This window comes from Bidens hawaiensis, unplaced genomic scaffold (genome assembly GCF_021521415.1).
Source record: "Bidens hawaiensis isolate Kalapana, Puna unplaced genomic scaffold, B.hawaiensis_p1.1 tig00028739_1, whole genome shotgun sequence".
Taxonomy (NCBI): domain Eukaryota; kingdom Viridiplantae; phylum Streptophyta; class Magnoliopsida; order Asterales; family Asteraceae; genus Bidens; species Bidens hawaiensis.
In genome coordinates, this window is record NW_027494703.1 from 151,929 (window position 1) to 164,229 (window position 12,301).

The 12,301-nt window shown below is 38.7% G+C and overlaps 2 protein-coding genes across 2 annotated transcripts; both read left to right on the forward strand.

The window, feature by feature from the left end:
• Positions 1 to 887: 887 nt before the first annotated feature.
• LOC143577588 (proline transporter 2-like) lies at positions 888 to 4,831 on the forward strand. Its single transcript, XM_077061378.1, has 8 exons — positions 888 to 1,283; positions 1,387 to 1,611; positions 1,904 to 1,998; positions 2,064 to 2,250; positions 2,717 to 2,841; positions 3,254 to 3,469; positions 3,944 to 4,174; positions 4,259 to 4,831. The coding sequence occupies exons 1-8, from the start codon at positions 1,169 to 1,171 to the stop codon at positions 4,406 to 4,408; spliced, it is 1,344 nt and encodes a 447-aa protein (XP_076917493.1). The 5' UTR covers positions 888 to 1,168; the 3' UTR covers positions 4,409 to 4,831.
• Positions 4,832 to 6,069: 1,238 nt separating this feature from the next.
• Positions 6,070 to 9,286, forward strand: LOC143577589 (proline transporter 2-like). Its single transcript, XM_077061379.1, has 8 exons — positions 6,070 to 6,195; positions 6,283 to 6,507; positions 6,592 to 6,686; positions 6,764 to 6,950; positions 7,068 to 7,195; positions 8,309 to 8,524; positions 8,701 to 8,931; positions 9,019 to 9,286. Exons 1-8 carry the CDS (start codon positions 6,144 to 6,146, stop codon positions 9,163 to 9,165), a joined length of 1,281 nt encoding a protein of 426 aa, XP_076917494.1. The 5' UTR covers positions 6,070 to 6,143; the 3' UTR covers positions 9,166 to 9,286.
• The last annotated feature ends 3,015 nt before the right edge of the window (positions 9,287 to 12,301 follow it).

Sequence of the window (12,301 nt, forward strand, 5' to 3'; positions counted from 1 at the left end):
GTGTCGTTGCTATTTTATTGTAACATTGTGGCACAATTATGGTTTATTTATTGGACTGTAAGTGGACTGAACAACCACCAGGTGAGACATTATTCATGTTCGTCTGTTAAGCTTTTGTCGGACAAACAAACGGTTCACAAACACCCTACCGAACGAAAATTCGTGTCCGTGTCCGTTCATTAAGAAATTAAGTTTGTCAGTGTCTGCTCACTAGTATTGTAAACGGACGCTAACGGATACTAATGGGCAACCGAACACTAACGGACGCTAATGGACAAACAAACACCAGTGGACACTAATGAATGTTAATGAACAAACAAACACGAACATATCAAAATACTTGACATAAAAACTAATGAACATTACACCATATGATATCCAAAAATACTTAAACTTAACATAGTAACCAAAACACATAATCATATCAAAATAATGTTTTGGTGTTCGAAATCCACAAACTTCAAGTGTTTCACGAGAAGCAATCTTCAATTTCTTCATTCTTCAAGGAATTTAAATTGACACACACACACACACTATTAAACAGACGTTATCAGACGGACATTACCAGACGTTCACGAACACTATTGAACGAACGAAACCTTTGTCTGTATTCGTCCGTTAAGCTTACCGAACAAAACTTTTTGTCCGTGTCCGGTTCATATAGTAAACAGACGAACATAAACGAACTTTCTATCATACGAACAACCGATATACCCCGAACGTCTGGTTAATCAATTATTTATGTTTGTTGGAGATTTGTTGAAAATATGAGGTAAGAAATCAGTTCAAAATTTTCATAGAAAAATGGCGTATTTTCTAGTAGAATCAACCGATTTGTATTGCACTTTAGCATTTTATATCGTTTTATATTGGCAGGGTAATTTATCACAAGCCAAAATATAAATCGCCGTTCACAACAACACCACAAAAAAAAAAAAATTATAAATCAAAAGGAGGCACCTACACCGGTTAAATTCAACAATATTTTAATCAAAGAAACATTAACGGTCAAAATCATCTAGTCTTTTAGTCACCGGGGAAACCAAATTACTAATTAAATAATAATTGGCAGGCCTAAGTAAAAAATCAACCTTAAATTCATAACTTTCTACAACTACCTACCATAATGGTTCTTACATTTTCTGAATCTTGAATTTTGTTTATAACAATGGACTCAGAAGCAAACAGCGCCGGCAGATCACTACAAGTCGAACCCACAAGTCCACTAAAAGGCGGTCCTGGTCCAGTTAAAGATCTAGAATCGGCCCACACCATCGACCATGGTCATGTTCACTTAGCCATAGAGTTATATACTTATATTATCAATTATTTCATTTGTGTTCATTAATGAATAGTCATGAATATCCATTCACTTGTACATTGCAGACTCGTTTGGTCAAGTTGGTTTACTGCTAATAACAAGTTTCAACTGTGGATACATATTAAGCTTTTCAAACCTGATGTTGGTGCCTCTAGGATGGACCTGGGGCATTACTAGCTTGATAGTTGTGGGGCTATTTACGGCCTACGCTAACTGGCTCTTATCTGAATTTCATTTTGTCGATGGAAAACGTTTTATTAGATACCGAGATCTTATGGGCTATCTTTTTGGTTAGTTATTTCTGTCCATTCTTACGGTGGATTGTCACACAACTTTGAACTTAAACTAAAATTATGTCCTTTTGCTAGTATGAGTTTGTGAACAATAAATGGATGAGCTCCATTTAGTAAAATAAACTTCACCCATTCCCCTCCTAAACAATATTAATATTTTCTAATACTTTGACCAATTTGAGATAAAAATGCAATTTTAAAGTTAGAGGTTTGAAATTATTGTCACTTATACTTGAACCAACTACCTTAATATTAATATTTTCTAATAGTATGTTTTCAACTTGTAAAGGGAGGGAAATGTATTATGTAACCTGGGTTCTTCAGTTTTCGATCCTTCTTCTCGGGAACATGGGGTTCTTACTTCTTGGAGGGAAAGCCCTTAAGGTATTATCACTGTGATTAATTTGAAACAATGCTTGGTCAAACGTAACGGTAGTTAATGGTTGCAGGAAATCAATTCAGAATTTAGTGATTCACCTTTGAGACTACAATGTTTCATAGTGATAACCGGTGTTGCCTACTTTGTATTCGCACTTTTGGTTCCTACGTTGTCATCAATGAGAAGATGGTTAGGAATTTCTGTGGTTCTAACCTTCACTTATATTATGATTCTTCTTGTGGTACTATTTCGAGATGGTAGGTGTCATCTTTTTTGCTATGTAAGGAGTCTAGTGTAAATTCTTAACTAGTTTTCAAGGTTGGGTAATCCCTAAAAACTACTAAAGGAACTTTAAGCTCAACCTAACATGACCCAAACAAAAAAAAACCACATATATAGTGTTAACCTGAACCCTTTGCCTACTTTATCAGATCTACTTTGATCATTTGGATTTCCTTAAACGAGACGTTTAGCTTCCTACACTACGATGAAATTCAGGAAGTATATATAATGGGTGTGTCTAAACGCACCCCCTTTACATACCCCCCTTGTGAGAGGGATAATTGGGGTTTACCCACAAGTTTGTGAGAAGGACGTACGTTTAGTAGCACCCTAAATAAAGTCCTACCTAAGTTAAATGTTAGCCTTTTGGTTACAAGTGTACATTTTATTATGTTAATGTTTGATGCTCTTTTGGATTGCTATGTTGATATTCTCTTAAAGGAAGATCAAACAAAGACAGAAATTATGACATTAGCGGAAGCAACTTCTCCAAAGTGATGAACGGTTTTGGTGCGATATCAGCCATTATTGTTTGCAACACAAGTGGTATACTACCAGAACTACAGGTAAACATATATCCATATTAAAAGGTGATTTTGAGATAACACTAACTCTTATAAATGTGTAAAGACATGTTCGCTTGTATAAGCACGAAAATGAAGATAAATAACCAAAATGACTAGAATGGCTATAGAGAAGATAATCACTAATTGTTTAGCGGAGAACTATATAATTTGTCTGAGCTAAAAGAGCGTAGATCAATTTGTGGCACTGAATTCATTAGACCAAAAAGTGTGTACAATCAACTAATTTGTTGTAGTGCAAGTTATGTGGGTTGTATGAACCAAAAAGTGTATACCAACCGAAACTGAATTTTCGCCGCCTCTCGTGCGGAGGAAAGCAACTAGTTTACTTAATCTTGAAATGCCATCCATTTATATTATCTGACTTGCACCATAAATATGATCTGAATTGCAGTCTACGCTCCGTAAACCGGCTATCACAAACATGAGGAAAGCCTTATATTTACAATACAGTGTGGGACTATTATTCTATTATGGTGTGAGCATTGTAGGGTACTGGGCCTATGGTTCATCTGTATCTACCTATTTGCCTGAAGAGCTCAGTGGCCCAAAATGGGCTAATGTTACTATCAACGCTATCACCTTTATTCAATCTATAATATCACAACATGTAAGCCTTCTTCTATTGTTTCACTTTTTGACGTGAAAAAAAAAAAAAGATTCTGGTTGGAAAATTTTAGCATCCGGTTAGTTACAGATTGGGTTGGGTTGACTCGGTACACTTTTGTCCATTTTTTAAGGGGTCAGATATTCACACACCATCTGACATCTAATCCCACGCCGTATATAACAACCTTTCGGATAGAGGCCGGACGGCCGTTTTGACAAATAAATTTCAAAGTTTGTTTGTCTACGTTCGGAATAGCCATTTGACCAATTTTTTTTCCAAAGTTTGACACCATGTAGTCGGTTCAAACGATCGTCTGACCAATTATTTTTCAAAGTTTCTCTTTTTTTTTTATTTTTCTTTTTGTGGATAGCCGTTTGACGGTGTGAAATCAGATGGGGATAATTGGACACATTAAACGTACACTTCCGAGGTGACTTTCAGTCTGTTTAATGTTTAATCCCCATTCTTGTTCAGATGTTTATTGCACCGATTCATGAGACTCTCGACACCAAATTTCTGAGGCTTGACAAAAGCATTCATTCAAGTGAAAACATTAAGAACCTACTGCTCGTCCAAGCAATGGTCTTTACAGGCAATACATTGGTGACAGCAGCATTCCCATTTATGGGGGACTTTGTGAACTTGCTTGGATCATTTTCTCTCATCCCTTTAACCTTTATATTCCCAAGCATGATATATTTCAAGGTAAATAATATATATACAAATAATATACAAGACAGTTCAAGCATTAGAAAAAAAAGGATTAATGCATATTTTTTTCATTGAAAGGTGAAAAGAAAGTCAAAAAGATTGGAGAAGACGGTCTGGCACGGGGGAATTATCGTCCTGTTTTCTCTCCTCACGATTGCGACTACAATATCTGCTATCAGACTGATTGTAAACAACCTTAAGGAATACCATTTTTTCGCTGATGCATGATAGATTTGTTCGAAAGAATAGTCAGGAACATTAGGCATATGGCTTTTCAAGTGCCATTTCATTTGCTCAAATGCTGATATTATGAAATACTTGGCTTCTTAATTACCAGGATACAAAAGGCTAGTTTTGTGTTTGTGTTGTCAAATGACATTAACTGACCTTTTATAAACCAGACAATTCTATGTGGGTTCGCTTATTCTTCCAATGTAACATCTTCTTTTCAACTTATTCTTGCAAAATAATATTGCAACAAAAGATTTTATTGCATACTAATAAAAAAAGTTTACATGTTAATCAAATATGTAAAACACCTTTAACAAAGATAAAGTGAGCGGTCTTGCCAACAAGTTGGAGTCTAATTTGAGGCCACATGATTGCAATCATATTGGAATTATTGTTATTTTGGGCACTAGGAAGCCATACAATAATTGACCTCTTTTGTGTGTGCTTATCCTATTGGGAAATCTTTTGCTCATCAAAGTTCAATTTGTTGAAGCTTTTGTGTGACCCGTCCATCAAAGCTTATCTTTGAGTGTGACTTACTTTCCTTTCAAAATATATTATGGCACCAAATTTAAGAGTATGAAACTTTAAGGCCAAAATAATTAATAAAAGAAATAATAGTTAAGATTCTCCCGGATCAAATGAAGGCCTAACGATTATCAAATAACAAATGTTTTCTTTTTCAATAATCTTTGACATGCTAGCTCAATGTGTCGGACCCGCGTCACCTCTAATCAAATTAAACATAAAACACTACATCATTCACGATTTGAATTCAAAACATTAGAAGGGAAACACAGAAAATTAACAATGCTAAGTGGCAATATATAATTTATGTTGAAATTCACATGATGGAAGCAATTAACTTGGTTCAACATATTGTGGCACTCTAGGCAAATTCAAAACCTGCTGTGGCCTGTGGGTATGAGATATGTTAGATTGCTAAGAAATGCCATGTGTCAAACACCATCAATGCATTTTAGGTGTGCTGGCTATAGATGAGACGAGACCTACAGAGTTGAACATGCTTGGAAAAATCCATGATTGTTAAAAAAACAAATTTGTGAACTACTTTTTAGCAAAGTATACAACATTGTTGATACAAGGGGCGGATGTTACAAATGATATGAGAGTCACTCATGTGTTGTTCGGGAGCATCATCACGTGAGGTGGTGTTTTGGACCCCTTAGGCTAATCCCACGTCCGTGGTCAAGATGGTAGCGCAAAGCTTATCGGTAGCGATGAATTCACGATGTAACACCATAGACAAGTCTCACAACGTCTCCGGACATGAGAGATGTTGTGTTAACAAGAAATGTCTGGCCTCGAAAACCAACAACGTATTTTGGGTGCATTGGGTGTAGATGAGAGGAGACCTCTAGAATTAAGGGTTCTTCTTGATAGGAGGCAATCCCTTGGTAAAAAAATGTGTGAGTTGCTTGTAGGAGAAACAGACACTATCATTTGGTATGTGGGACCAGCTTTTACAGTTACCGATTTCTATACGACTGTCTATCTTTCGCTACATGAGAAATGTCACATTGTGGGAAAATCAAACGCTATCATTTGGTACGTGGGACATGATTTTACACTTAGTGACTTCTACACGACTATATTATCTAGCCACACATACACTACATATAAATGTCACATCCAACACCACTAACCTTTTACACCAGCAATCATATTTCTATAAGCCCATTGAGCCTAGACGAACAGATATGTTTTGAAAATGGAAATAGAGCACAAGGGTGGTCCAGTTTCTGCTCATACAATTGACCATGGTCTGTTACACCTAGCTAACATAATAAAACTTTTATCCTTCTCATTTCATTTAACAAAATTCAACAAACATTGATTTGAAACTGTAGATTCATGGAAGCAAGTTGGGTTGCTTCTAGTAACCGGCTACATTTGTGGCTACATCTTAAGCTATTCAAACCTGATGTTGGTGCCTCTAGGCTGGACTTGGGGCATCATTAGCTTGATAGTGGTTGCAGTCTTCACTGCCTACTCAAGCTGGCTTTTGGCTGGTTTTCACTTTGTAAACGGTCAGCGATACATCAGATTTAGAGATCTTATGGGCTCTCTTTTTGGTAAGTTCTTTTACATATAATAAACATGTACTAATATTAGTTCATGCCAAATTCTAGCAGTTTAAAAATTTATGTCATGTGTAGGAAAAGAAATGTTCTATCTTACTTGGGTTTCCCAAATCTTGATCCTACTTATTACAAATATGGGGTTCATACTTCTTGGAGGAAAGGCATTAAAGGTACAAAACACAATTATTTTGGATTTGATTTGTTTATTTTAAGGATTTAAATTTTATATCTAATGTTTTAAAAACAGGAAATCAATGCAGAATTTGGTGGTTCTTCTTTAAGACTCCAATATTTTATCATCATCACGGGTGTAGCCTACTTTGTATTTTCAATATTTGTCCCAACAATATCATCAATGGGGAAGTGGTTGATTATATCAACGGTTCTTACCTTCACTTACATCGTGATTCTTTTGGCAGTTGTAATTAAGGATGGTAGGTAGTTCATACAAAAATAATCAATTAGCATGACAATCATGTCAACTTAATGTTAATTAGCATCTCTCAGTAAACATGGCTTTGGTGATAATGATAAATTTATACATTTTATAGGGTTAAATTCTAACCGAGTCATTGATTATGGACTTAAAGGAAACAACGCTTCCAAGATGTTTAATGGTTTTTGTGCAATATCTGCCATTGTCACTTGCAACTCGGCTGGCATTATACCCGAGATACAGGTGAAGATCTTATATACGTTATTCGATTATTCACTACTACGTTTTCAGCATAATTATACGTTACTGAGTGTTTGAAATATTGGATGGATCTAGAACTGGTTTTGTGTACATATGCACACAAGGGCACAATATATATACAGTGAGCTCCGCCCCCCCCCCTCTTTTTTCGCAGCAATGTAAATTTACCCGATTTCACCCGCAAATTTTTATATGTAGTGTAAATTTACCCATTTTCGGTCAAAAATTTGATATCCCCCCCCCTCCCCCCAACCCCCCACGTATAGGATTTTTATTTTTTACACATTTTCGACCAAAATGTTATTGCATTTCTCAACATGTTATAGGTCTGAAATGAATGACGATCATAGTTACTATATATATCTAATTATCCTTTTGTAATAATAATGCACAACCTAATTAAAAACTCTTACCTTAAGTTGTCCGTTTAGGAACACCCGCCAAGTATATGATGGTTTGTCCAACATTGCTCGCTCATTCAGCACCGCGCCTATGAAACACCATGTTATGGTTCCGTGAACGAGGTGTGCCCTCCTTTTTCGTGACCATATCATGGGTGTAGCTCATTCTATTTTCTTGATTTCCCTTTTCTTTTCATTGTGCTAGCCAATCACTTCTCTCCACCTCACAATTTTCTTTTTCTAGTTGTCTATTATATTATATATTAAACTAAGACCTAGTTAGATTTTTCTCAAATAAATTGTATTTGGTAATTTCTCTCTTTTAAAAAATGTAAACATAATCTGTTTTCTCTCTCCTGACATTCAGTAAAAAGGTTACAACAGAGTTGTTTAAAGAAAATATTTTTGGTCTGGTAAGTGGTTTTGACGCAGCCCAAACTCGATATTATTTCTAAAATACAACCCAAACCTGATATTGTTCCTAAATTACACCATGAACCCGATATTGTTTAAAAATAAATACATGTACGTAAAAATAATTGATGATGGCAATACTTTATTTTCACATTCACACTTTATGCTTTTCCTTTTCTTTTTTGTTGTCTGAAACAAATAGATGACATTGACTACAATAAACACTTTGGAGGATATATGATTCGAAAATTGATCACTTAGTATATATTATGTATTGCAGTCAACTCTACGTATGCCGGCGGTTGAGAACATGAGGAAAGCTTTACATCTACAGTTTAGTGTAGGCCTGGCCTTTTATTATGGTGTGAGCATAGCCGGTTACTGGTCCTATGGTTCAGCAGTCTCTGAGTATCTTCCTGAAAACATAACCGGACCAATATGGGCTAAGGTCCTCATAAACGCAGTAGTATTCACACAATCCATAATTTCTCAGCATGTTAGTTCATCTATGGTTCCTTTCATAATAGACTAATTGGTGATTAATATTCAAATCATATTAACTTTTAGAAATTTGTAAAGATAATTCACTATATCATAAAAACGATATAATAAAAGTAAATGACAGGTTTATAGTTTAAGAACGTTAACCAAACTGTTAAAACGTGACTTCAGGCATTTATCGCACCTGTTCACGAGGCACTAGATACCAAGTTCCTGATGCTTGATAAAGGCATACATTCTAGACATAACATAATACGCCTACTTTGCCTACGAGCATTACTATTCACTCTCAACACACTGGTGGCAGCAGCCCTTCCTTTTATGGGCGATTTCGTGAACTTATTAGGATCTTTCCTGCTTATCCCGCTGACCTTCATCTTCCCGAGTATGATCTTTATAAAGGTTAGCCCGGCCACATTGTTGCACGTACGTTATACTCAAACAATCATAATCTAACTTATGTTACATATATTTATTTGTTCTATTCAGGTGAAGAGAGAAACAGCAAAGATTGAGAAGGTCTGGCATTGGGCTATTATTGTTCTGTTTAGTCTGTTGACAATTGTAACGACTATAGCTGCTGTCCGGTTAATTGTAAACAACATTGCAGAATACTATTTATTTGCAGATACGTGACGTGCGGTAGGACGTGTGTTTATGAAGATGGATTGTACTATTCTTATATTATGTAGTATGGGATTCGAGTTCTGCTAATTATTAGTCATTCAATGGCATCTGTATTAACCATATTAAAGAATAAACTACAAAGTGTTTGAAGAAACACTAAGTGACCCCGACAGATTACGGATAATCTTAGGGTCAAGTAGATGTTTCCCACGAGGGTTAGGTCCGGCAAAGATGGTTATTCTTCTGATGACCTGCAAAACAGACACCGTGAGCTCGTCACTGAGAAAGGGGGGGGTACCTCATTGTGACCACCCTCCGGCGTGAGAATCAGACTAGATTGCTCTGAATATAAATGTATATTAAGAGAAATAGCTAGAGCAGATAAGATATGTGATGGTATAAGATAGTATATGATACCGTTCCAAGGTGTTGGAGTATTTATAGCCGAAGGTAGGTTTCCAAGCAGGTACAGCCAGCTGTATAATATTCATTTTCTACCAACTATGGGCTACGCACGTGCCATGCTGGTGGTTGGTGGGTAGGCAGCGGCTGATAGTGACATGGCCGGCTGTGTACTATTCATTTTCCACCAACTGCAGGCTATGTACGTGCCACGACAAGGGTTGGTGAGTAGGCAACAGCTGATAGTGACATTTTGTACTAGAGCGTGCTCCTCGTCGTACTGTTGTCAGTGAGCTGTCACCCTGTGATTGGTTCATGGGCTGCTTTGGTCAGATCTTGTCTATTTTGTCCATAACTTGGCATGTATAGTACAAAAGATCTTCCAGAAGCGTACGGACTGGCTCATTTGGGCGGGAGTATTCCCGCCTTGCTCATTCCTTCTTCAGGTGACATTACTGAATTATTGAGAGTTAGTGCCTTGTGCGTGTAGCCTTGCTATTAGTGCGGGTAGCCTTCCCTGATGGCTTGTATCCGCAGCTGCGGGAACAGGCGGGGTACTTCACCATTGGGAGGCTTTTCCTGCGGGAACAGCTGGCGTACTGCGCGTAAGGTCTTCATCTCTCTGAGCATGGTGGGTCCTGCGGAACCAGTTGGTCTTTGCGCAGACGTCCCTCTTCAAGGTGAGTCTTGCGGGTCCAACTGGCCCCTGCTGGGACCTACCTCTTAAAGTCCCCCCAGTCCAATGTTCTTCTCATGAATTGTTAATAAGTGAGGTGAACTTTTGGACTTAAGCAAAGGGTTTTGAAAAGGGTTTTAGTTTTAAGGTTTTCTGTGGGGATTCTTCCCGCGGTTTTCCTAATGTCACGTGCAGAAATTCCCGACTTTTTTGCTTGATCTTTGGGTATGATGCGGGTAGGTGTGTAACCTCCTCGCAAGTCAGGAGCGTTGAGTTTCACTTGTAGATTCTCCACGACGTTTTGGTAGTTTTAGACATAGTGATCAATTATGTTAAACAACCAATTCCATCTTGGAGCTTCAAACAATCTAGTTCTCAACGTTCCCGCTATGCGAGGATGTTATTTCCCTTTCCACAAGCATGGCCCAGAAGATCCTTCTTGGTTTTAATTCCCTGCAAGTGCTAAGTATGTGAAGGGTTTCGCCTTGACACTGTACCCGCACTTGTCTTACGGTTTCTTGGTTACCAAGGTATTCTTGGCTTCAATTCCCTGCAGGTGCTAAGTATGTGAAGGGTTTCACCTTGACACTGTACCCGCACTTGTCTTACGGTTTCTTGGTTACCAAGGTATTCTTGGCTTCAATTCCCTGCAGGTGCTAAGTATGTGAAGGGTTTCGCCTTGACACTGTACCCGCACTTGTCTTACGGTTCCTTGGTTACCAAGGTATTCTTGGCTTCAATTCCCTGCAGGTGCTAAGTATATGAAGGGTTTCGCCTTGACACTGTACCCGCACTTGTCTTACGGTTTCTTGGTTACCAAGGTAAGGGGATATATTCCCTCTTATTTTTGAATCTTTGAATCTTTTTGAATCTTTTTGAAATTCGAAGAGTTGGTGAAAGGATAAGAACAGTCCAAACTGTTGAAGGGACGTTAGCGTCGTCTGACAGTTTCTTCTGACAGTTTCAGGACGTGCAGGCAGTTATGGCGACGTGACAGTATATGGTCATTCCAGACGCTTTTTCAGGCGCGTGGGCGCGAGTTTTCGGGCGCGTGGGCGCGGATTTTGCGGCACGCGTTCTGTTGACAGCTGTTGCCAGCTTGCTTTCCACGTGTCGTTGTCTCATTGTGCCTGCGCTTTTCCCTCTCGCACCTTCACATTCATTGAGATGGGTATATAAAGGGGGAAGATGATGCATCTCAACTCACACCTTCACTTCACTCTTCTTCTTCTAAACGATTTCTGGCGAATACTCTAACTTTTCCGCCTAGCATTCTCCTGAAATCGTTCTTTTTCATACCTCCAAAATGTCTTCTACTCATGATCCTGAGTTTACTGCCGAAGAGTCCGACGTATACCCTGAGAACCCGATGTCCGCGTCTGACAAGGACGATAAGAGTACTCCTGGCGAGTGCCAGTGTGCTCTTTCTGTCGATCTATACAGCTATATCGTCAAGAAGTTCATGCTCGATCCTTACGAGCCTGAGTTTCCGGAGCCTCACCAGACGGTGTACGATGCCCCCAAGGGTAAGATAGGGGTTTATGCCTCATCCTTCCTATATGGGAATCTCAGATTCCCATTAACGAAGTTCGTATACCGTGTTCTGGAGAAACACGGTGTACATTTGACGGAGGTGCACCCGATGGCGATCGCAAAGGTTAGCCACTTTTAATGGGTGTGCCGCATTCTGGGCGTTGAGCCTCGCGTCGACCGCCTAATGACCTTCTATTTCTGGAGGTGCATCCAGGGCTGGTATACCTTGGTCACTCGGATCAAGGGTTTGAAGATCTGTGCTACCGAGCGCAGTCTTCGGTCTTGGAAGCGGGAGTTTTTCTATATCTCCGCTCGCGTCGTCCCCATAGCGATGACGTTCAAGAACGGGAGAGCACTCCCCAACCTTCACGCCTCCAACTACCAGGAGACTGAATGGTTTACCAATATCTCCCGGATCCAGACTCCGGTTTACCGCTTTGCGGAGTCTGGGATGGTGATGCTCGGGATGAGCCGGGTATGGAAGGATGCCGGTTCTGGGACGCCGCAAGTACCTATCATCCTTGAATACGGTTC